The sequence below is a fragment of the Dermacentor albipictus genome, chromosome 4 (genome assembly GCF_038994185.2).
Source record: "Dermacentor albipictus isolate Rhodes 1998 colony chromosome 4, USDA_Dalb.pri_finalv2, whole genome shotgun sequence".
Classification (NCBI taxonomy): Eukaryota; Metazoa; Arthropoda; class Arachnida; order Ixodida; family Ixodidae; genus Dermacentor; species Dermacentor albipictus.
Window position 1 is genome coordinate 133441760 of NC_091824.1, and position 26173 is coordinate 133467932.

Sequence of the window (26173 nt, forward strand, 5' to 3'; positions counted from 1 at the left end):
ACGTGCTTTACAATTTCCTTCTCTTTGCAGAAAATGCAAAGATAGAAATACCTCAGGCTAGACCTGCGCAGGTAAAAATTTCCAGAGGGAATCCGACAGTTCAATTTGGTGAGGGATATTTCAAGCCTGCGTATATTAAAAAATTCACTACGCCAGCAATATAGGAGGTGACGATACACAAGAGAATCAGTTAACATGGGGTTGGGCAACGCTTGTTTAAAGGAGCGCTGAAACACTGTTCATCGAAGTAGAAATATTTATTTGAACTTAAAATCGAATATTTCGGAAATACGTTGCAGCAAAAAGTACTTCAATGCATTCAGAAGAAGCGCAGTTGTTGACACTCAAAGGTCACATTTTATCCCATTCGCGATGCTCCCTCTCCTTCTTTAATGTCTTGCATTGTGAAGGCTATGTGGCGGAGCGGGGTGGGCCCATAACCATCCGCCTTCTGAACGTCACCGTGGCGCGCAGTTTGAATTTGATTTTGGATGTTCACGTATACGCCACTACGTCCGACTCTGGCGCCTACGTAGCGCCAAATTCGGTTGTCCTCAGCCAGCCGCAGTAAGTTCAGCTAGCGGGATCGTCGCGGCACCCCGAGATGGCCCTAGAGTGCGCGTGCGCAGCGTTTGCAATGTGCACGACCGAGCTTGAGAGTGCGCTCATGTGATTCAGTCTGGCCGTGCTACGGTGTGTGGACCGGCTTCTTCGTGCACCAGCTTAAGCGACGGATAGTATCTATATCCAACTTGTGCAGCTTAAGGTGCTGTCAATAGCTCAATACGAAGCAATGTCAGCGAAAGCGTCTATCCAGGAGCGGCCAGTAGTGAGCGTGTGCTGGGAAGAGTGCGTGTGGTCTGTCCTTCAGTGTCGCGTGGTTGGAGGCTAGTAACTAATCAAAATTAACCAGGCCCAATGGCTGCGACACCAATAAGCAGTATGGCCAAAGTTTAATTCCTACGCAGGATGCCGTAGCCGAGCGTAAGAAGACGATGGCCGGCTTCTGCCGTTAGTAATTCTTGCCGAAATTCGAAACGCAGGTTTTCGCTTAATTCAGCCTCGTTAACGAACAGCGTCATAAATATACGCAAGAACAGTATCCAGAAGAGCACGGATCCAAACACCCCCTTTGATTAACATCATCTATCATCCAATAGCAGCCGTATATGGCAATCTTGCATACGACAACGTATGCAATCCACTGGAAGCTTCGAAACAGGGAGGTGAAAGCCTCGTTTGAAAAGAAAGTGCTTGAGAAAAAGTTTCTTTCGCACTCTACTTGTGATATCTGCGTATGCTGAGGCTTTTTTACGGTACCAGTGAGTTTGTTTACGAACATTGCATTTCTAAATAATTAGACAATTTGCGGCTATGCAGAGGCCTGCGTCTTCAGTTCCTTACATTCGCAACTGTGTTCAGGCAAATTCAGTTATTGATTTAATGTAGTCAGACCTGGTGTCTATGTTCACACAAACTCCCGCTTATGACCTCCTTTATTTATAGCCTTCAAACGAAACTCCAAGACCCACATTGATGATGCCAGCATTTTCAATGGCGGTGTGCCACAGCGGAACCTGAATGGAAAGGAGAGTAATGGCACCACTCGCTCGGATGCCGATAGCATCGATGTGGAAAATGGCTACAGTGTTCCTCTCAAGCCTGAAGGTCCTCGCAGCAGCGTCACACTGGAGTGGAAGAATGTTTCATACGCCGTCAAACAAAGAAAAGGTACAATTTTATTTTACCAAAGCAAGCTTGGGTTCGCTCAATGGCTGATTTTAGAGTTTTTGAAATCGTTAAGATGGTGCTGTAGGGATGCGCCCTATAGAAATATGTGGAAAGATTTGGAGTACATTGAAATATTATGTTCGCAAGACTGAGCCTCAGCACATACAGTTACCACGCCATCATTAAGTTCATGAGGTCCCCTGCGCACTAAAAGGAGATTCGTACAGTTCATGGGCAACAGGAACACTACTTACGACAAATCCCATGACTACTGGCCTATCAAGGCCTGAACTGCTTTGCACAAAAAACTCTTTTACCTGCTTCCCACAAAGAGTGTTGGCATCGGCAGGCACTGAGCCTTTGGCCGCCCTCCTGAAGTGGCGATGTAAGCTGTAAAGATGAAACTCAACAAACTCAAACGCAAGTCTGTTTGGAAATTTTACTGAAGTCGCTTCAAACTACGCGCGTACATTGCACATGTACGTATTTATGCACCGACTCTAATACACTATCACGTTTTCTTTTTTCATTTTTTGTTGTAGCGCATATAATCTTACGTTTGGGAAGACACGAGGAAGGTGGGAAATGGAAAACCAAGACGATAAGCAAAACGACAAACAAGGTAAAAGCGAGAGCCAACGTTTCGACAAGTGGCCTTGTCATTTTCAAGGCGACATATGCTTTCCTCGGCACAGTAAATATAGGTAGAGTTCTCTAAAGGGAAGAGGGGATAGGGCACATGGGTCAGATCGACCGAGCGTGTGTTAACGGCGAGGGTGCATAATTGAAAATGAAGGGGTGGTATTCAACATCGGTGGAGGAATGTGAGGTAGCGCAGTGTGTCAGCCGGCTTGCGTGTCACCGGCTGACACACGGTCGAATCGCTGGCCGTGTGTTTGTTTCGTGAAAGGGGCGGGGGGAGTATTTGCTCCACTGTGAGCTATCATCTCTCTGAACGGGAGAATAAAAAAAGCGGCAGGAAATAGTGCAAACAAGGAATTTCTGTTGGACAAGCGAAACGAATAAGCAGAATCTGCAGTGAAGACAACGATTACATACACCACGTAAATGACCTTAAAGCAGCGCGAGCAGGAAACTATCCACAATTTCCTCTAGACGGAGCTGATGACCTCGTGTGAAGATTGGAGAAGCAGTCGGAATTAGCTAAGAAACACCTACTCCAGAATCTGAAAGACCACCAGCGTGTATAACAAAACATTCTAATGCCATCCCAAACATAAACAAGATGCTACGAAAATACCACCCAATGCGATCACGTAACGGTCATCCGATAAAAGCGTTCACGATGGTACCACGTGTGACCTATCCCTGCAAAAGAAACTTTAAAGACATGTTAATGTATGCAAAAGTCAGTCAGCATCATTGCCCTGTAATAAAAGTAAGTTGTCGCCCCAGGTGCAACACCTGCAGGCGCCTTCAAAGTGACATTAAAATAAAAAGCAACGTAAATAGCTACACACACGAAGTGAAAACTATCTTTATTTGCACTAGTTCCGATGTGATTTACGTGCTTGAATGTTCCTTCTGTAAGAAACAATATATCGGTGAAACGGGGGCTATCAATGAACGTCAGGTGAAACGCCATCGCGCGGACACAGCTAAAAAGCTGCCCAAAGTTGCCGAAGACCACGCAGGACCTAACTTTGATGAACTTAAACTCTACTTCCTACAGCCAAATTTCCGTTCAGCGCGAGCCAGAAAATACAGGGAATCATACCTCATCCATTAGTTCAAGACATTGCAACCAATAGCCATACACGTTTCAAAGGGAGCTTTAGGATCTATTCGCTATGCTAAACTTCAAGCTATAGGCAACAATATATAATGTTTTTTCATTGGGTGGCTTAGTGTGTTACTTGTTTTTGTTTTTCTTTCCTTCCTCCTCCCCTTTCTTTATTTATATATTTATTCCATTTTAGTATTCTTTTTTCCACGAGCACCATTTGCTGCCGCTTCTTTTATTCCGCCTCTTAGAGAGATGATAGCTCATTGAGCTCCAGCGAAACAGATAGTCTCCTACCCTCTCCCCCCTCGTTCGCTCGCTAGTGTACAGGCCCCTTCCACGATAAAACATACGGCCGGTGATAGGGCGGTCAGCCGGTGATACGTCAACAGGCTGACACACGGCACTACTTCACATTTCGCCACCGACGTTGACTAGCACACCTTTCTTTTCATTTCTACACCCTCGCTGCTGACACACGCTCGCTCGATGCCTCATCCACCCGCCTTAACCCTCTGCCCTTTACAGAACTCTAGCTACATATACTCTGCCGAGGAAAACATGATGTCACCTTGCAAAATACAACTCCACTTGTCGAAACGTTGACTCTCACTTCTACCTTGCTCTTGGGTTGCTCATAATTTTACGCTTGGAATACGTGAAGTTGCTGTATGAATGTTATATAAGCAAGCGTCTTGAAGCGAGGCTCTAACATAGCTGGTATTTTATACAGAAGCATATTTTTCATCTCCTACACGTCGACAACTTCGTGGTTTTGATTCCTACTTCACGCAGAAAAGAAAACGCTTGTCAGAAATATGTACGGAAAAGCACTACCCGGCACGATGACTGCAATAATGGGGCCTTCCGGAGCTGGAAAAACAACGCTGATGAACGTGCTTTCTGGTCATTAGTAAGTAATGACCTCTCTTTTAATAAGACTTTTCTCTGTAAAATTTGGTAGATTGCCCTCAGTAAACAAATTCAACTGTAGCACCAATAACGCCAGCAAACGTCAAATCTTATTTAAGAAAGGCTCAGTCGTCACACTAAGTCGGTGCATTTTCTTGGCGCAAAAAATATGTATCTTTAGTTTTCTTGATTTGGTTTGTTACTTTTCCCTATACAGGCTCGTACATGCAATGTCTTGGACAAAGAAAAACAAATTATTACTTACTAGTTACTCAGCTATGCTTATGTTATCCGTATTCGACATGTAACTGGGCGTTCAACGTTAACCACCACTTATTCTACTAAGCACTTACTATTTGGCAGCTCCTCTTAACTCGAAGCACACAACGTACATCAATGTCCTTAAGCAACTGTATCAAACGTACGCAAGTGCAAATTGTGAAGTTCACAGTTGCATCTCATAAATAACCTAGCTTTACCAGCCATTTTTCGTTCTGTGCGGTTACAGCTTTGAAAGCACCGACAAGCATATTTTCTCGAGAAATTAAAATGTTTTATGTAACGTAAACTTTCATTCAATAACTCAGCTGATTCCAAGAGTAGCATTTCTTTGAATGCAAAAACATTTTTGTTTGTTTGTTTGCTTTTATTTATTTATTTATTTATTTATTTATTTATTTATTTATTTATTTATTTTGTTTCTAATCGCGCTCAAGTTTTGCCGACAGCTCTAGGTATAGGACGAAAGTGAACCGAAGAGCTTACAAGAAACCATTCTCATTGCTACGTTGTATGGATTACGAGAGTTAAACACAAGGTCTATTGCATCCCTGATTTTACATATATAGACATGCATGCTGTACCTGCCACTTTTCGTCCTCTGCGGATACAGCTTTAAGAGAACCGATAGAGTACAGCAACAAGCATATTTTTCGAGAAATTAGAATTTTTGTATGTAACGTACACGTTCATTCATAGCTCTGCTGCTTTTAAGAGCAGCATTTATTTTAATACAGGAAGGTTTCTTTTTTTGTGATTTTGCCAACGTTTTGCAGACAACTCTCTAAGACGAAATAAACCGAGGGGCTTAGAAGAAACCTTTCTCACTGCATTGTTAGATTCGGTAAGTTAAACCACAAGGTCTATTGCATCCCTAGCTTGACATATATAGACATGCATAGAAAACTGACTATTACTTTGAAGAGAAACTCTGCAAAATGGAATAAATGCAAAGCATGCAGAAAACGTTTATAGACGTTCAACTTCGATCTTGAGTAAAGTTAGTTCCTTTCATCCGCAGTTAGTTGACTATATGTGTTCATAGGTGATCAAAGGAGATCAAATTTTATTTTGATGTCACCAATATGTTCCCTGACTGTGAGTGCAGTCACAGAGGCTACGAAGGCGAAGTCCAGGTGAACGGTTGGATTCGCGACACGGAGCTGTTCAACCGGCAGAGCTGCTACGTGATGCAGGACGATTGCCTTTTACCGGAACTGACCGTGAAGGAGTCTCTGGACATGAGCATCCGTCTCCGTATGCCTTCTTTGCAGCCCGACAAGCGAGCGCACTTGGTACGTAGAACTTACGATATAGGAGCATTTGCATTTCTTTTCTGCCCTAGCCGACTCCTGCAGCTCCTGCAGTAGACACGGGCTAAGCTCTCGGGATAAGCGGTGTACACCGCAGTTTCCGATGACAACCGCAGGCCCCAAGTAACCACACTCTAAGAAACCTCGATGATGCCTCGATAACCGCTCTTACGGCATGCATCAACAAATGCTGGCGAGCAGGTTGCATCCCAGAGGCGTGGAAACGCTCTAAAGCAGTCCTGATACCGAAGCCAGGCAAGCCGTCCAGCCTCGATCACTTGCGCCCCATTTCCCTCACATCCTGCGTTGGCAAGGTGATGGAGCACGCGTTCCTCTCCCGCATCAACCACCACCTCGAGGACACTGGAGCCTACCCACCCACTATGGTGGGCTTCCGGTCCCACCTCTCCACTCAAGACGTCATGCTCCAGCTCTACCACCAGATTATCAATGACCCAACTAGTGGCAACCGGGCCATCCTCGGTCTAGATTTGGAAAAGGCATTTGACAATGTAGCACATGCAGCAATCCTGAGCCGCATAAACAAGCTCAACTTGGGTGAGCGAAGCTACAACTACGTCAGAGACTTCCTGTCGCGCCGCACAGTCACCCTCGCGGTCGGCAGCATGACATCCGACGAACATACACTAGGAAGCACCGGCACTCCTCAAGTATCGGTCATATCCCCGCTCCTTTTCAACCTCGTAATGCTGGGTCTCCCGGCCTACCTCGACGAGATTGATGGCCTCCATCACGCCTTGTATGCAGATGACATCACCCTGTGGGTCAACAAGGGCAGTGATGGTCACATAGAATCCACCTTACAAGCAGCGGTCTCTGCAGTCGAAACCTACCTCCAAGACACAGGTCTCCGACTATCTCCACTCAAATCGGAGCTGCTCGTCTACCGCTCGCGCCGCCGGCCCAAGCCTACAGCCGAATCGCGCCAATGTGACGACATAATCTTCTATACGCAAGACGGCTGCTGCATTCCCCGAGTCCCGAAGATACGCATCCTAGGCATGCATATAACAGCCAACGGGTCAAACATGGAAGCTATTCGCAAAATCGAAGGCAAGGTTACAGCGGCTACCCGCCTGATCAAACGCATTACAAACAAGCACACGGGCATGAAGGAGGACAGTGTCATGCGCCTCATACACTCTTTCGCAATCAGTCACATCACTTATGTGGCTGCCTTTCACAACTGGAATGTCACTGAAAGGGAGAAAATCAACACCCTTATACGCAAGACTTACAAGATCGCCCTTGGCCTACCGGAGTCCACAAGCACTGCTCGTCTGCTACAGCTGGGAGTATACAACACGCTTGAGGAAATTGTGGATGCGCAAAGAACCTCTCAACTCGAACGCATGTCTCTGACAGCCACGGGCCGCTACATCCTGCAGAAACTCGGCTTCAACTACCACGTCCAACACGGTCAGAAACAGGTCATTCCACCTGACCTCAGCGACACGCTGATTGTCGCCCCTATACCTCGAAACATGCACCCCGAATTTAATCGGGGCCGACGCCAGGCCCGTGCCAAGGCACTGCTGCGCTCCTTGGGTGGAAAGAGGACTACGCGCTTTGTAGACGCCGCAGAATACACAGGAGAACACCGGTTCACGGCGGTAGTCGTAGACGTTAGCTCCCGGCTTACGCACGCGTGTAGTGTCGCAACAGAATACCCCGAAACAGCAGAAGAGGTAGCAATTGCGCTTGCGCTTACTGACCCCCTCTGCGAGGTAGTTTTTAGTGACTCGCAATCCGCAGTTCGCAACTACGCACGGGGGCGCATTTCCTCCGAAGCTCTCCAGATTCTAGGGAAAGCTGGTCGACAGCACTTAGATAACACCGCCATCATATGGTTTCCAGCGCACGTCGCAACCCCCACCGATGAGGGCCTCATTAACTTGAACGAGGTAGCACACCACTCTGCGCGAGAACTGACCCGCCGCGCAGAATCGGAGACCGCCTCTTCGAGTTCAGAACTGTTGGCTCAAAACACGCGAGAACGCCTGGTCAGGTACAATGACATCACCAAGCACTACCAGCTAGGCAGGTGGTTGCTGCCCCCACCTCACCCCATGCTGAAACGTCGCCAGGCAGTCATCTGGCGACAATTGCAAACACAAACCTTCCCCAGTCCGGTGCGATTGCAGCACATTTTCCCCGCGCAATACCCGACTGCTCTTTGCAAATTATGTCAGGCAACTAGAGCGACGCTGTCACACATGTTGTGGGAGTGTCGGGTTACATCAGCTACAATGGCAGTAGCTCCGGAGGCTCTTGCGTCGAAGTGGGCCGCCGCTCTGCGCAGCTCCAACCTCAAGACACAAGAGTGGGCTGTCCAGCAAGCCCGAGAGGCGGCGACGAGGCAAGGCCTCGAAGTCCCCTCATGGGAGACCTGAGCCCGGGTCGTCAAATTTGCCGGATTCAGAATAAAGTTGTTTCCATCCATCCATCCAAGTAACCACACTAGCTAAACGAAACGTTCCGGTTCTACAGCATCACACGTGCATTGATACAGCAGCCCACATCCTTCTTGAAATCATCCCGTCTGCAAGGCGCACGCAATAAACCCTCTTCACCCTCAATGTATACAGCAGCCCCAAACAACAACATAGGTTTCTACGACTCTTCACCAAAGCAGATCAAGTAGCTAGAGGAGACCCTCCTTCTCCCCCCCCCCCCGCCCCCGCTCATCGTAGGGGACCCAAACGCCACTGCGATGGCATGGGGATACCCGCGGACCGCAGAACGGGAAGACAACTATGGCTTGACGGACAGAACCTAGGTCTTACACTTATCACGGATCCAATTTGTCTCACTGGTACGGGAAACAGCGTCAGCAGAGACACTACTCCGGACCTTACTTCCGCAAAACTAATACCACAGGCAGACTGGACCAGCACACAATACAACTTGGGCAGCGACCACAATTTAATCCAAACAACACTTCTAGCGAGCCCACAAAAGCCCAAGGGCCGTTACCTCCACATCCCGAATCGGAACACTTTCCCGCAGGCCAGAGCACTCCCCTCTTTCTCCGTTACCCAACCCCTTCCGGAAGACTAGGTCGCATCCTTGCTTCAAGACGTGAGAAAAGTCACTACATTTATGCCAGAAGAAACCAATCTGCAGGAAGCAGATAGCAAGTTACAGCATATGTGGGACGCCCTCGCGAGTCTGCAACGCTGATACAAAATTAACAAGCTCAACCGAACGCTCAGAAAACGTATTACCACACCCAACCTTCACATCGAAGAGTACGCACAACTTACTCGTCAAAATTGGCACGTGTAGCCAATGCGACAGCATGAAGCGGCAACCAAACCTGCCCAAAACGTGGAACATCCTCCGTTGCCTCCTGGATACGGCCAACATCAAGAACACACAACAGCACAACTTGCAAAAGATTATTAACGCCCGGATACACAAGTTCTTCAAGAGCTGATAGACTGCTACGTAGGACCTCAACCTACTACACCCGCTCCAGCATACATTGACACCGCTAACGTACACCTGGACGCACCCATACAAGCAGCAGAAGTACGTCAAGCCGCCCTCGCACTACGCCCTAACTCGGCCCCGGGACCTAATGACATTACTAATAAAATGCTTCGCAACCTAGATGAGGGCTCTATACTATCCCTCGTGGCTTATTTTAACGCGTACTGGGAAACTGGACACCTCCCCTTACAACGGAAAGAAGCCAAAATCATCAGTATTCTCAAACTCGAGAAGCGCTTCCTACTCGAAAACCTCTGCCCTGCCTGCCTTACTTCAGGTGTCGGAAAGCTCCTCGAACACACAAACACGCAAACGCTTACACAAACACATGAACGACAACAATATCTTCCCTGATACCGTGGTTGGCTTCCGCGCTAAACTTTCTGCTTAAGAAATCATGATTCAGCTCAAGCCTCAAGTTATCGATGGCGATAAAAGCTACGGGCTGGACAACAGAGCCATCTTGAGGCTAGACCTAACCAAGGCCATCTATAAGTTGAGGCTGGTCCAACTATTGGCCCAACTGGCACAACTCAAGGTTGGACAACGAGAATATAACTACACCAGGAATTTCCTTACAGGGCACACGTGTATCACCATGGGATGGTTGCAGTCGCCAATTCACTTCGGCAGCAAAGCCACGCCGCAAGAATGTTAAACGTGGCCTTGCTCGTACTACCACCTGCATTAGCTAGCATCCCCAACCTCAAGCATTGTCTCTACATAGACTTCATTACCCGGTGGGTCGCCGGGTACAGCGACGGGGACATCAATACATGCCGCAGCAAGTCATCAACGGGGTTGTTGCATGCGTAGAACCGCGCGGCCTGGAGGGCTCGAAATCGAAGCGCCTTCAATACAAGCCTACGTGGGGAAATGGACGCCCAGACCCACCCCCTCCCCCGAGATACAACTCCACGTGCATTAGCAACGCATACCTACAGGGCCTAGCATCTGTACGTAGTACAGGGGACCCTGATTATGAGAAGGAAATTAACTGAAGAATAAAAATGGGTGGGAAAGCACACGCTAGACATCACCAGATCATGACCGGCAGCTTACCGGTATCCTTAAAAAATGCGTTCAATCATTGCCTTCTACCAGTGCTAACATATGGGGCATAAACTTGGAGGTTAACAAAGAAGCTTGAGAAGAAGTTAAGGACGGCGCACACGGACGATGGAACAAAATATAATCGGCGTAGCGTTAAGAGGCAGGAAGACAACAGTGTGCATTAGAGAGGAAACAAGAGTGGCCAATATTCTAGTTCACATCAAGAGAGGAAAATGAAGCTGGGCAGGACATTTATTTCCCAGGACGAATAACCGGTGGCCTTGTAAAGTTACAGGACGGGTGCCAAGAGAAGGGAAGTGCACTCAATGACGGCCGAGAATAGGGTGGTGTGATGAAGCTAGGAAATTTGCAGTCACAACTTGGAATAAGCTAGCGCAAGATAAGGGTCATTAGAGATCGCTGAGACATGACCTTCGTCCTGCAATGGACATATAAATCGTGTGATGATCAAGATCCCGCTTTGTATCTTTGTATACAACCTTCCGTTGCTAATCGATTAGCGCAGGTAAACGATGCGCTGTTGCGGTGGGGACTGGAAGAGTGCCAGAACACGAGAGCCGGTCATCTGTCCGGCGGCCAGCGCAAGAGGCTCTCGATTGCGCAAGAGGTCGTCAGCAATCCTCCTGTCATCTTTCTCGATGAACCGACCAGGTTAGTGCCATGCTATATGGCTGCCGTTTATACGCTTTGTAGCTGCTTGACACAGCTTTTTATTTCTGAGGCATACCATGTATTCAGAACCAAACCAGAATAATAAATATCATACAGTTCGCATGAAAACGTCTTACTGTTTAAAAGAATGAATGAAAATAAAGCACTAATTTTTTTATATGTATACACACTAGAACTCTATACACTCGCTGACATGGCGCGATTTCCTCGTAACAATGGAAGTACGTAGGTATACATATGTTTCAATGAGTACCCAAATTAGTACCGCCACCTTGCTTGTATTGTCTCTAGCTGACAGTGAACTTCATCTGAAAACGACCTTACTAAGAGCGAGCGACATTCAACGACTGATCATGACTTCACAATATATGTGTTCTGAAGAGACCTCGTATATAACAAACTACAATTTCACAAGTGGGCTTCGAACCGCGTTGCTGACGACAACTTCAGTAATCTCAGGCCGGAATCGTTAATTTGCGATTTATTGCTGTACAAGCGACTGTCGTTAGCGTACACGCGAACTCATGCCCATCGTACACGACGGGTCTCCCCACTCAACGTGCCGCTGAAACATGAGAACTTGCGGGATTTTCTAGCATGCCGAACGTGATTCTACTTGACTGCTTTGCTGTCTAGGCGCAAGAATAATTCTGGTCTCTTTGAACAGTTTGTTGTTCTTTTATCAACTTTTATATGTAGCTTTCATGCACCGTCAGGACCAAGGCACGTAAATGTCCCTTCAGGTGTGGAATGAAGATGGTGACGGAGGGAGAGGAAGGAGTATTGTGCCTGTTTGTCAGGAATTTCTAGTTCCGTCAGGAATTAGTACCCATTTCAGGGAACCTCGTAACATCATAACGCCTCCTTCTCACGCCACCGTCTTAATCGCAGCATCGGCAACCTAGGTGGATAAAACGGCACCATTCAATGTACATTTATCAGACGGTAGCTTGGCCATAGCAGAGATAGCCTTTCTGTTGTCAGTAAAGAAAGTTTAGACATGAACGTTTCCATCAGTGCAAGAAAGAAGCACTTTTACGCTTGTTAAACATAAACTTCTGTCAATATGTAGAACTATGTAGAAAATTGATTTTCTATATAAGTTTCCTTAATTAGTTTTTTCCACTTTTTGTCTACTAACAGTGGTCTGGATTCAAGCTCAGCTCTTCGCTGCGTTTCCGTGATGAAAAGCCTCGCTTCAGCTGGACACACTATTATATGTTCTATTCACAATCCGAGTGCAAAGCTGTTCTACTACTTCGACACGGTGAGAACGAGAGTATAACTTACAAGCTAAAAAACACTTATAGATTGCCTTAAATATCAACCCATCGACTCTCTAGTATATCTTCCTCGTAATGTGGAATGGTTCTTACTTTCCAGCTGTATATGATATCAAATGGAAGCTGCATCTATAACGGTTCAGTGGAGGCACTTCTGCCTTTTCTTCAATCTCAAGGTTTGAACTGTCCAACGCACCATAATCCAGCCGATTACAGTAAGTATAGATACTGTTACCAGTCACTGTCTACAACACCGATATTCCCCTTTCTCCCCTTTTCCTAGAAATAAAATATGTCAAGCTTATTATGAACAAGTGCGTTCTACTTGACCGCTGTGTTTTACAGCAATAATAATTGGGCATTACTGACCTTAGACCCTGTTACGGTTCACTTCGTGCAGCCACGAATAGAATAGATGCCAAACGCCTGGGACACAGCTCGCCTAATTGTCACGCTCGTCAACATGAAAAGGTTTGTCCATGAGGTGTGTGCGACGGGATTATGCGCGGAATGTGCAAATCTTACTCCCCTCCGTCCTACGTTAACACCCCCGCCCCCCCTACGCCAAGGCATGATTTCCCTGCCATGACCCTCTGTGTGGATTGACCCTACGTGGCCTACGTGAACCTCTCTACGCCAAGAGGTCGTTTCCCTCCCGTGCTCCTCTGTGTTGGTTGACCCGACGTGTCCTGACAAGGCCCTCTGCCAGGGAGCAGCAGAGAATGAGGTTGCCCGGATGGTGGAAGCTATAAGAAAGCCAGCAAGCCGCAACATGCAGACGCGTCTTCTCTGCACTTGCGTGCAGCTGCACGCACGCTGAACGCTTCTGTACTTTGTCTTGGAGCGCACCGCTCAACCGTAACGATGTATTAAACTTCGGTTGTTTGTTTTTACACCACCTCGTCTTCCCTGGCGAACCCTCCCCGATGGTCAACCTGGTTCGAGCTCCAAGCAGGCGCTATTGAAGGTCACAAAACCCCCTCCCCATAACAACGCTACGGAAAGTCTGAAAGAATACGTAAATTCAGAGAAAAACTAACTTTCCATTTGCTTTCGCTGACTTATCCTCACAAGTTGAAAAGCTTGCAACCTGCTCCATAAATGTTATTAGTGGAATATAGTTGCATGGAAATAGTTTGGTAGAATTTCGCGTCCGAGTGTTTCTTAATCAGCGTTGTCATATAAACAGCAGCTGACTTTTTTCATTCGCGACTGCACACATTATCATAGATGTAAGCGTGTATGCGTGGGCTGGAGTGTGTGCGTGTGTGTGTGTATGGGGGGGGGGGTTATATGCGCTGTATAGAATACAAAGCGCTGTAACAGAAGACATGCGCCCCATATGATATCTGGCGACGAGCATTAAAGGCATTGTCCGTAATGGTAGATACCTAATATTGTAACTTTAAACAAAGCAATAATTCCCCTTTTCATTATTTCGAGTCATATAGAAGAGCTTTAGGCATGTAATTTTACGATGATCACTGATAGCCACGAAACGCATTCATTTTTTCATGTTAGATTTGATAAAATGGCGATGGCACTGCAGCTCGACTAATCTAGTGGTGCTGCTTCAGGTTCGCTTAGAACATTAAGCATGGTAAAGTAACTTCACAGACTAACATTGCAAAGACATGTGGAAATAAAACCCATCTGACTCAGACAAAAGGCTCTCCTAGATTTTGGTCATACGATATACTTTAATGGAGCGCCAGCATTATTTTGTAACGTGTTGTGTTGGTATCGCGATTCTATAACGCCACTCTCTCACCGTTGACCTTCGCTCACTTTTCCTTTCTCTTTATTTGCAATAGTTTTTCTAAGAAGCCACTGTCCTTAAAGGTTCTTATCATCCTCAGTAACAGAGATCGCTTCTGGAGAACACGGCGACGTGCAGACACAGCTATCTGCACACTTCATGCCACAGGGTGTTGACGCCGGCTATGGCAACGTCGTGCACTCTTCTGAATATTCAGTTACACGTTACGGAGGTCGTATTATGACAAGGCGGGTGAGTTACCCTGTCTTTTTTTTACAATTATTAATGGGTCGCTCTCTAGCGGGGTAAAGAGTCACGTTAGCTTTAACAGGAATTCTGAATGTTTTGGCTACGTCATCAACAACTGGATTAAGAAGAAGCACGTGCATTTGGGTACGTTAAATATGTACTTGCCTAGTATGCAACTCACTTAAGGCCGCAGTTAAAACAGACGGGGGTCAGCCCTTTTCCGTCACATAATTGATATCTACAGTACGCTCATGCTGTCTCCAGACTGTTGTGGGTCTACATTGCAATATTTAGCATATAAGATGATATCCTGATCAATTGTGCAGTTTGACTCCAAGTATCAGAATGCCTAAGACCCACGAAAGAATGTGCAAACCTCTGAATACGCGTTACATTAGCCACACTTGCTGCAAATAAATGCTACTATATGCACATTTTTTTCATACGTATAGCATAGCAGTGAAGTGCACATAAGGCGCGTGCTTGATGAAACACCGAAGCGCGCCAATAGAGAATAGGATTCACCTACCACTCCCCCCCACCCCCCCGGCTCACTTTTCCTTTGATGCTAAAATCTCGTCCCACCATCATGTGGTATATAACATGCTCTCAAGTCCGAGTGCCCGCAGTGTCTCGCTTCGGCTCCTGCGGGCTGTACATCACCTCTCAGACAAGTATACAGCAACCAGACCTTTTTAACAAAAATATTGTGATTTACGTCGCGCATTACATCGCGCCCGTACAGCGACATTCGCTCGTTCTTTCGCTAAATTTTTCATTGTTCTTAGAGATCCTGTGGGTATATTAAAACTGCATTTTGTCTTATCTCCGTCACAAAGCTAACTGGATTACTTAGATATTTTCGGTAGTGACAGCTTAGTCGACAAAAATGAAAAGTAAATTTGAATTCAATATTTCAGGAACTTGAAGACGCGCGGGCACAACACAGAGAAACCGTCAACTACATTGTTCAGTTTACGGTTCTCCTGCGAAGGTGTTTTCTGTGTATCGTCCGAAACAAGGTAAGTCGAAAGCATTCTTTGTTTTCTTTAACATGCTGGAATACGCCGAAAAGATTCTGCACTACAGTTACCTAAACGCATAGTGCTATTTGTGCAGCACATCATATGCGCCTAGCAACTTACACTTACCACTTGCTTTTCTTGGCTGAATCGCGATTTGCGTTGTTCATTTTGGTAAAGACGAAACACTTAGCCAGCCAATACGTGTAAACAGTGTTAGTGCTTGCGTGTCCCTTCTTTAGATAAGCAGAAAATTACCGCATAACAATAACTTGCAGGCTCAGTATAATGTTATAGTAAGACCATTTCATTATAGCACTTTAACTCTTTCTGCGACAAATACTGCTTTGGGCGTCAAAAATACAAGCGCGGCGAAATGAGAAGACGAAAGGCAATGATGGTGTACTCTGTGCGAAATCAATGAACTCCACACGTATTTTATATATATATATATATATATATATATATATATATATATATATATATAGAGAGAGAGAGAGAGAGAGAGAGAGTGCATCTGAAAGATAAAGAAAAGAATACAAATCCACAGCGTATCTTTTTCGTAATAAATCGACGTCTTCTTAGTCATATGCCATACTTTAGGCAGCTTGTGACATCCCAAATTTCTAAATTCACAGTCCTACGTGTCTTAAATATGGGTAAAAAGTTCTTGGAAGGGTCTTTCCCACACTTCCAAAGTCACAGAGTTGGTGTTACCTGGTGTAGGCTCCAGAAGTGTGGAACAGAGTTTTAATCTGGGCGTGTGGCAGCCTGTGAAATATTTCTAATTTCAAAGCGAGCCACCGATCTGCAGATATGTATACGCAAGTTATGTAACTAGGTTGCTGGTGCTCTAATTTCCTAGGTGAATACTGGCTTTTACTCGTTTCTGCCTCAAACGTCTTTTTAAAGCATTATGATCCTTTCAAAAATAACTGGACCAGAACCTGTTAAATATATATGTATATACCTTACGAAGGACTAATATTGGACGACAAGGACTACGCAGCTTTTTGCATATTAAGGGCTATTTTTACGGTGTTTTCATTTCTCTTTCAAGTCTAGAGGGTTTGCCAGATGGCAAATATGAACGAAGTAAAACCTCTTGACTGTGCCACCTCCGTGCGCAAAACACATACGGCAGTCACGTTTTACGGTCTCAGAAATCTTAAGGAAGCAGTGCGAACAAATTTTGCTTCAACAGTTCATGAAGGTTAATATGTCTAGTTCTCTGTCCATTCATATAGTTGAGGCAAATATTGCAAGTATTCACCATTGAATACAACGCCTAAAACATATTTTTTATCATCTTACGACAGGTGGCGACACATCTTCGCTACGCTGCCTACCTTGCCTTTGCGGCAATGCTAATAGCACTCTTCCACGGCATTGGTGACGAAGCAGCTCGAGCAATAAACAATTTATCTTTAATTATACTTATGCTATCCATACTGCTCTTCCAGTCAACAATGCCGACTGCTATGATCTGTAAGCACGATATTTTTTTTATTTATGTTCATGTTTCTGTTCCTCAACGATGGTGCATAGCCGCTAATGGAAATATACGAGACCGAGAATCTGGCGCTCGCTGAAAATAGTACCAAAGAAGAAATACAGATACGCTAGCAGCAAACGTGCTAAACAAGTGCGCTTCGAGATTACTAAAATAAACGGACCTTGAATTTCTAAAATAAATTATTGGTTATAATATAGGTTCCAACAATTGGAAGCAAAATTTTGCCGATTAGGGAAATAACATTCGGAAAGTTAACAGTTCTTCTCGCGAGAAATTGTGTATGGCACAACCGCATTCGGCTAGCTAATAGCCAGTCTCGGAGCCTATAGCGCTATTAATGTAAATGTAGATCCTTGTGCGGTATTAGTAAATACAGGGGATGTAAAATCACATAAATGGTTGGTCAATGGCAGTCGGGATAGCTTTGAGTGTGATAAGATGCCCTGTATGGCTTAAATTAGGCACAAATGTTGAAGAAAATTAGCGATAAAAAAAAGGATACACCATCAGGAAGAGGGGATGGACGAAAGCGCCACTGTCAACTGTTTATTAGCAGGAAGGGGGCGCAGAGTATACATATCTTGCCACGCATGCGCATCAAAGATGTACAGCATTATCGCATAAGAATTCATATCCGGAACCGTGCAGCTATGAAAGGCCGCTTACTTATGCAACAGTCTGGTGCCTTGGATCCTCCCCTTCAACAGTTATGCAGGGCCAACTAGCCCAACAGTTAGTTCTTCTTAAATTAAGCAAAATAGAGGAAAACGCCATTGTGTTTGCTAAGCTCAACACCACTGCTGCACCACTGCAATACCATGCTAAGCTCAACACCATTACGCTACCACCGCAAGTATCTTATAAAAGGCAGATTACGATAAGATTGTCGCGGGAGGAAGTTAGTGACTTAATTTTTCAGCTTAACGAAAATGTGAGAATTAAAACTTAAGGGAAGGTCATCCTGACAAGCACCATATTCTCTACGAAAAAATCTCTGACTTTGATATTAAACAGCGAATCGGAAAATAAGATACTGTGAACTACTTTGAACATCAAAAATCATCTATCATATATTTCCGGAAACCTACTTTTGAAATAATTGCGACGACACTCACATATTTGAGGTTCGCTGACGATATCTTTTTTTTTTTCATCGCAGTTCCAACTGAACTGAGTGTATTGTTGCGCGAGCACCGAAATTGTTGGTACAAACCTGGGATGTATTACCTCGCCAGAGTGTTGACTGAAGTCCCCTTCCTGGTAAGTGCATTTTGCGATATTGTTAGCAAGTTTCCGAGTTTATCTTCTTCGTTTATGCCTAGTGATTGGGGAACACATGGCAATGATCGAGCACACGCAGCTACACGATCTGCCCATGACGGCGTCAACTGCGTTTTTACTCCTCTTTCGAGAGCCGATGCAGCGAAAATATTTTTTCGCGCTTGCATGTGAGCTAACATTAGCTCAATGGAATTCATCCGAATTCACAAGTGCACGCCTTCATGCCCTGGACCTTAATTTACAGCTCTGTATTCCGCCCTACCTTCCACAACGTGACTGCACCCTTCTAGTTCGTCGGTGGCTTGGAAAAGCATTTTAAAATGCGTGTTCCTTTCTTATCGGAATGAGCAACAGCCCACTTTATGACTTCTGTGGGTGCAATGAAACAATCACGCACCTTCTTTGTGAGTGCCCTCGTTTCAACGCGCAAAGAGCATCCCTCTCAGCCATCTTAGTCCAATTGGACAAGCGCCCGATTGTCCCCATGTAACCCCGTGTCACTGCTACCTGAAGCAGTCACACGTTGGCACGAGAATCGTTGGAGACTTTCTATATTAAGAAAGGACGCAAGCAGTGGCTGACGCTTACAGGCAATGTAATGCCCACGTAACTGTGCACTGTCTATGTTCTTCAAAAAAATTCACGCAGAACCTCCTCAGGGAGTTGTCTAAGTATGCGTAAGCATTGTGCCACTTTCTCATCTCCACGCAGCCCGGTGTCATTACCAATGTCATGAAACTTGATCCGGCGCCAGTGCAAACGGCAGCGCTGTGGTAACATTAATGGCTGCGGACGACGGCACCAGTTGCGCTGATGACGTTCCGATCGTTATAAGCCGCTATCGCTCTTTAGCACCTTATCCATCCGCGTCGAACCAGTGACCAAACGTACTCGGGCGGCGGCTTGGTATGGCACCATTCCGCAGGCAGTACCTTGCAAGCGATCTGCGATGCCGCCAAAGAGTGCCGAATCATGATAGCTTCGCGCGCTGTGTTCCCGCCACTTAGTCCTAAAGAGTCCTTAGATACGGGTCCGAGAAGCTCGGACCCGTATCTTGAAAGCGATCTGCGAAAGTGGCAGAGTGAGGCGTGTGCTGAGATTCCGTGAGCGTTGTGTTCTCGCCGCTTTGTTGGCGTTGAAGCAAGAGGCGGCACGATGGTGAATCCGCTCGCTGCTGCGGGCTCTAGCTTGAAAGCGGTCGTCTTAGGGACAGAGGGAGGGACGGGTTTTTCGTTGGGAAAGCATAGAAATGCTTACGCATTTAAACATAGCTAGGTTTTTACGAGTTGAAACAACGATCTCATTATGAGGTACGCCGTATTCGGGGACTCCGGAATAATTTTGACTACCTGGGTATCTTCAGCGTGCCCCCAATGCACGGTACATACATGTATATTCTTGGGCAGCGCACACACAAACGGAACACGAAAAAGAAGACAGGAGAAGCGCTCGTTTAACTACTGAACATTTTAATTTGAAGGAAAAGATTACATAACCCGCAATCATAAAAGTTATATGGATTACATAAAAAAGTTATAATACACTCACGAGCGATGAATAAATGAGATCTCTTCGTTTGGCAAGAAAACTGACCGCTGACTTATACAAATGTTCTTGTTCTTGACTATGTTGTATGCCTCAGCAATCTCACGTGTGCGCTGGTCTTGATGTTTCATAATAATTGAGGTGTCCCAAAAATAAGGCGCGCAGCCGCAATCACGACAATGGCTGGCGAGATGCGACGACACCACTCCCTTTAAGGAATCGGCATGTACACGTAGCCTGATATTTAAACACCGGCCAGTCTGTCCGATCTGTCTGTGCGCTGCCCAAGGAAGAATAGGTTCCAACTGGCCTCGTTTTCAGTCCTTCTGCCGCATGATACATGCACGTTTGCATTTCACCCCCATTGAAATGCGGCCGCGGCGGCCGGAATTTGATTTCGTGCCCTTGGACTTAGCAGCGCAACTCCAATACCACTACACCACCACGGCTGGTGCCTTTCTTCTTTGATGATAGTTCATGCTCCCGTGCTCGGCCCATTAAACAGAGTCCTGTTTGGCGTACACAGATCTTGCCACACGATAGCGCAATTTAATATAGAACGCCAGTCGTAAATTTTACGTAAGGTTTGGTGTGCTTCTTCTGGCATCCGAGCTTGTTAACGCGCCTGATGCGCTGGCACATCCAAGCTAAGTTGCATGGCACCGAGAAAACAACTACTACGTGGTATTATTGCGACTTCATTTAAGGTTGTGGGATAACTTCTGAATGTATGGCACCAAAGCACACTTGCGCCCTTGGACGGAGCTGGTCATTTTTTTCTTGGTGCCTTTATCTTTTCGAGGAAGCGACCGCGTGAGCCTTTCTTAAAGCGATCTGCGATGAGTGGAGTCGGAGTGGAGCCCTATCCTGAAAGTGATCAAAGGTACATGTAAACTGCTAGCGAAGCTTCCAACGAAGCTTGCCTACGGCAAGTAGTTTTTTCATCCACTTTAATTTCCATTAACTTATCGTTTCTTTATTTCATTTACTAAGCACAAGTAATTTCCCCTATGTTGTCCATGGTGTCAGTGTTTGTTGGCTTCTTATGATATGACTAATAAAAATCAGGCCCCTCGGTTAACCCCCTTTCTTCTCGTTTATTACTATACGAGGGCCTCGAATCCGGCAACATTGATGCCTTCAGGTAGCATGTGTGGGTTTATTGACCGGTTGCCTTCGCCCATAAAGATCATGTTCTCGTGACGCCTGCAGCCGAAAGATGTTCCACATCCGCCGCCAAGGCTTGTGAGTGGTGGCACTGGCTAACACTCCCAGGGTCCTACAAGGAAACAAATACCCAAGAGAGTGGATTGGGATACGGCGCCGCGGTAACTCAATTGGTAGAGCATCGCAAGCGTAATGCGAAGGTTGTGGGATCGTTCCCCACCTGCGGCAAGTAATTTTTTTTCATCCACTTTCATTTCCATTAATTTATGGTTTCTTTATTTCATTTATTAAGCACAAGTAGTTTAACCCTATGTCGTCCTTGGTGTCAGTGTTTGTTGACTTATTATGATATGAGTAGTAACGTATAGGAGGAACATATACGCGAAAACCTTTCACAGAATCAATAGCAATTCTGTGCGACAGCATGTATTCATATCCAACAGCTACCAGACAACGTTGTCCTACATTATCATTTAGAAAACATTCCGTTCAATACTTTTGCTGCCCGTCGGACACTCAGAGCCTTTGTTACTGAGAGTGAACGAACGTAGCGCAACGTTTCTTCGCGGAACATTCCTCATTTACCGTCGCGACGAGACGGCGCGTCGGATGCCGTAGCGAAAGTTGTACGATAACAAAAATCTGCACTCACAGCTTTCGCGAACAAGTGCCGTCACGCAAAATTTGAAGTGAAGCGCATGCCACATTTTGAACAAACACGCAAGGAAATAAACTCGGATGAAACCGCGGCGCTCAAGTGAGCAACGTCATTCCGCAAGACATAACAGCTGGTTTGCACAGCGTTGCCAATCTTGCGCCAGAATTACTGCTTGATAAGGGTGACCAAGAACGAACTAATAAATTGTGAAATATAATAAAATAATCATTTGCTGTTTTAGTGCGGCAAAAAATATTCTAAACTGAATATTTTGTTTACGTAGGTTTTCTAGTTTCAGTGTTTGCCTCCCACCCCCCCCCGCCCCTCACCTAGTCGCGCTTCACTCTGTCACCACTAAATGATATATCTGGCGATAGGTCTTGGCATGTTTTTCGTTCCAAGCTTCGCCACTTATTTAAATGTACCTTGAGCAATCTGCGATGAATGCAGAGTCAAGGTGCGTCATAGCTTCCTGTGCGCTGTGTTCTCGCCTCTTAGTTTGCATTAAAACGAGAGACAGCACGAAGGTCAATTCGCTCGCTGCTGCTGCCACTCTACCCCAGGACAGCGTTTTGACAGCGAGTGTCTGCGCTCATTGAGTGAGATATATTTCTGTTTGAATGTGCGCGCGTGGCACCATATCTTGTTTATTTAGTCAGTAAGCGGACGTTTACGAGTTTGTGCGGGTAATACTACTACCCTTACTTTGTATAGCTCTCTACTAATTTGTTACCGCAACCGATGATTCGCCTTTCGGGCGAAACTGCGACTTTCTTTTTTATCGGAGTTTTGAACACTGACGAATCACCCAACACAAGCCGCGCCCTGGAACAGGACCTGTCTTCCCAAGAGCTTGCGCATCTCTGGTCTCATGAACCCCTTCAGCGCCTGCAGGGCAGCCCTTTTGACCCTTGTCGAGCGACTTCTTTTCGTTTTTTTTTATTTGTGAATCAGCCCATTTTAGAAAACAAAAAGCTCTAATGCAGCACTCGTAGCGTGTGCTTTAATTATTGCCGATAGAGAATCGTTACAAGCTCACTGCTTGCCCTGAGACACAGCCGTGAATTAACGCGCGCATCACCTCGCCGGTCAACGAACCTACTATTTTCGATAGCGAACTTCAGCGCAGGTGGGCAAAAATTATCATTGAAACGCTAAGCTAAAATAAAGTTAACGCAAGCTAATCGAAGGAACTGTACGTTAAACTAAGCTTCAACCATACAAAGGCACAAGGCTACTCCAGTTCATTGATGGTTTTCGTGACTACGCGAAAATGCTTCAAAAACAAAAGTCAACCGCTTGCAGAACAGAACATCGCTTACCTGTCATCTTTGGTGCATCTAAAGAATCTGGCGTACACCACAGAGCCGCACAAGTGTTGCGATTCCCCGACATAGCCACCTTGCCGGCTGATGCCAGCTCGTTTGTTTCAGTCATTTCTTGGCACCCCGCTAATGACAGCATGGTTCCGAAGTTTCACGTGGTCGGTCTTCAAGTAAAAGCAGAAACCAAGGTCAAGGAATATGCGCGCAACATTGCACAACATTCAACAACGCCCACACTAAGCATGAGCGACTAAGGCAGCTTGGCTTGAAGCCGTCAGTCGTCGCCGTCTCATCGCCTCTGGCTAGTCACAAGGAAAACAGTCATCTCAGAAGAAACCGATAAACTCATGTGAGGGAAAGTGAAAGCGCTATCGTTTTCTTTACGCAATAAACGTCGCTGTATTTTCATATTGTATTGGTTATAAGCTAACAGCTAGCACAACTGAAACATTGCAGTTTATGCAATATTATCATTTTGTTTAACAGTGGGTCGCGATGAGGGCGGCGCTACATTCGATAATGAAACTAGCGGTTGCTTTCCGCCGGTTTTGCTATACCACTATAGTGTAGGAAAGCCTGTGTAGGTCACACTGAACACTGTGTGAACGACCAAGCATTGGAGCATGGACTGTCGCTAGAGAACAAAGACAACGCGCACTTACTTGCACCTAGCATTGGCTGCAAGTGTGAGCCACTGCTTCGCGAGATCAAAATGCTTGGCAAAAGCACTGACAACTTAACCCGAGAATTGTTGGAGGCTTTTCATATTAATAGAAGAGGTATGAATTGCATTTGCAATACGTCTATACAGGGTGTCCCACATAATTTGAGCCAAGAATTTAAAAATGAAAGGCACGTCGGGAGCGAATTAAACCGAACGCACACTATTCACAATAGCCTACAGTAACTCACGCAGTTTCCTTGTTTTCCCGATAAGTCACTAATTAATTAAGTTTAATTACTCAACTGCTCCGATTGTTGGCTGAGGACCCCATGTATGACACGTAGATCTGTAGAGCACCTTCAGAAACCCCCGATCGAGTTATTTCCTTTACGATACGTCTCAGGTAGTCCTCTTTCCCGAGTTGCAAAGAAAGCCTGCGAAATATGAAAAAAAAATACACATGACGGAGCGTTTGAGTAGTGGTATCGTGCTGCTTTCAAGCGTGCGTTGGGTGAACAAAATCGGTTCCCGTCGTGTGACGGCTAAAATGCACGCTGCTGGGCGAGCGCTGCCGATCGAATAAAGAACGCCCTGCCGCTTCCTCGTCCCCGGTCACGATGCAGCCGATCTTGTTCACCGAACACACGCCTGAGAGCAGCACAATACCGCTACGCAAACGCTCCGTCACATGGCTTTCTTTTCTTTTTTTGCATATTTCGTGGGCTTTCCTTGCAACCCGGAAAAAAAGGAGTACGTGAGACATATCCGAAAGGAAATAACTCGATCGGTAGTTTCTGAAAGTGCTCTAAAAATCTGCACATCACACTTGAGGTCTTCAGCCAATAATTAAATAGTTGGGTATTTACACTTAATTAATTAGTGAGTTATGGAGAAAACGAAAAAATATCAGAGTTACTACAGGCTATTGCAAATAACATGCGTTCGGTTCAATTCGCTTCCGACGCGCCTTTCATTTTTCAATTCTTGGCTCAAGTTATGCGTGACACCCTTTATATCTCTTTGGAAGCAAGTTCAAAATGTGTGACTGGATGCCGCGACATTTCAAACGTGACTACTGTAGGCCTGCGCATGTGTTGTACCTTTGTGACTTTGCTCTACGAATAAGCAGTTCAAATTTACTGCCCACTCTGTTTCTTCTCATTCCCTCCTACTACAACTAAAGAGAGAGAGAGAGAGAAAACATTTATTCGGACCATCGAGGAGGTTACCCTTGAGGTCCAGTGGGTGGTGTCCTCATTCCAGGACTCCACTGGCCATGGCTGCCCGACGTACTTGCTGGACGAGAGCTTCTAGTCCAGCCAGGGTATTGCCGGTCAGCTGTACCTCCCACCGCTCAAATGACGCGCTAGGCGTCTTTAAGTGTTGAGGTTTGCCCCCGCACCCCCACGAGATGTGAAAGAGTGTAGGACGTGTGTTGCCCTACATCTACATCTACATCTACATCTACAGCTACTACAACTGAAGTATTTGTTTCCACGTTGCACTGATATGTACCTCCTAGCCTGTTAGTCCATTCAACAGAATAAATAAAATTTGTTTGCCTTCACAACTTCCCTAGCACAACGCAACGAGAGAATAGGAGAGCTTGCTTGTAGCCTGTGGAGTTTCCTTAATGCACCACCTGGTCAAAGAAGCAAAACGTACGGAAACATCCTTGGTGAATCGCTTCCTTACTTATTTATGGAAAATCAGTGATAAAGTATCAGCATAAGGGCTAGCGGACATTTCCTTTCTAAAGGTATCTTTGTGCATGTCATCCGATGTAACAGCACCTATTATAGTGTGAATGTTAGAACATGTAACCGTACGTATACATTTTTGCAGCTTCTCGGACCAAGTACGATGGTTATTATCGTCTACTGGTCGACGTCACAACCGGTTGAATTGTGGCGACTCGCCTCCGTGGTGCTTTTGTGCCTACAAACGTGCTCAACGACCCAAGGCTTAGCTCTCGTTGTGTCAGCCTCGACAAGCGCTCAGGTGAGCAGAACGGCCAATTTCTGTGTTGCGCATGCATTTTTTTTATCGTTGAAGATATTGATTGAGCAAACACAATTGACTCAGTATAGATAACAGCAGTCATGGAGACATTGCGTAGAAGGATCGACATTTGGGCGAGTTGGTACTGGTTGAGCATCTTGAAGGGGCAGCGCAAAAAGACGAAGACAGAAGGCAGGAAAACACAGGACAGCGCTGAACTCACAACTAACTTTATTCGAAGGCATACATACACTTATGTACACAACCCATGGTCACGTGCTCTCCCATTTATGGCGTCATTATCAGTGCGCAGGCAAAAAAAATACGCAAAACCATTTGATCTAATGCTACGTTATGAAGCGGCTTAAAAATTCAAATTCACTATCATGCGAGTTTATCGATGGCATGCTTACACAACGTGACCCTTTTCTCCTGATATAGAAGGCCTCAATATTCTCCCTC

General features: G+C 45.8%; 2 protein-coding genes across 7 annotated transcripts in view; one reads left to right on the forward strand and one right to left on the reverse strand.

The window, feature by feature from the left end:
• Window positions 1–23343, reverse strand: part of LOC135898407 (uncharacterized) — a 162985-nt gene extending 139642 nt beyond the window's left edge. For all 6 annotated transcript variants that reach the window (XM_065427324.1, XM_065427320.1, XM_065427325.1 and 3 more), the window contains exon 1: window positions 23044–23343. The gene's annotated coding sequence lies outside the window, so the exon portion shown is untranslated. The remainder of the gene's footprint in view (window positions 1–23043) is intronic.
• Window positions 1500–26173, forward strand: part of LOC135898358 (ATP-binding cassette sub-family G member 1-like) — a gene marked incomplete at its 5' end in the record, with an annotated part of 28479 nt that continues 3805 nt past the window's right edge. Inside the window, 11 exons of the mRNA XM_065427242.2 lie at window positions 1500–1731; window positions 4271–4388; window positions 5775–5961; window positions 11075–11220; window positions 12385–12508; window positions 12625–12739; window positions 14384–14535; window positions 15453–15554; window positions 16874–17042; window positions 18230–18330; window positions 25556–25711. Of these exons, the coding sequence (XP_065283314.1) occupies window positions 1500–1731; window positions 4271–4388; window positions 5775–5961; window positions 11075–11220; window positions 12385–12508; window positions 12625–12739; window positions 14384–14535; window positions 15453–15554; window positions 16874–17042; window positions 18230–18330; window positions 25556–25711 (1602 nt within the window). The remainder of the gene's footprint in view (window positions 1732–4270; window positions 4389–5774; window positions 5962–11074; window positions 11221–12384; window positions 12509–12624; window positions 12740–14383; window positions 14536–15452; window positions 15555–16873; window positions 17043–18229; window positions 18331–25555; window positions 25712–26173) is intronic.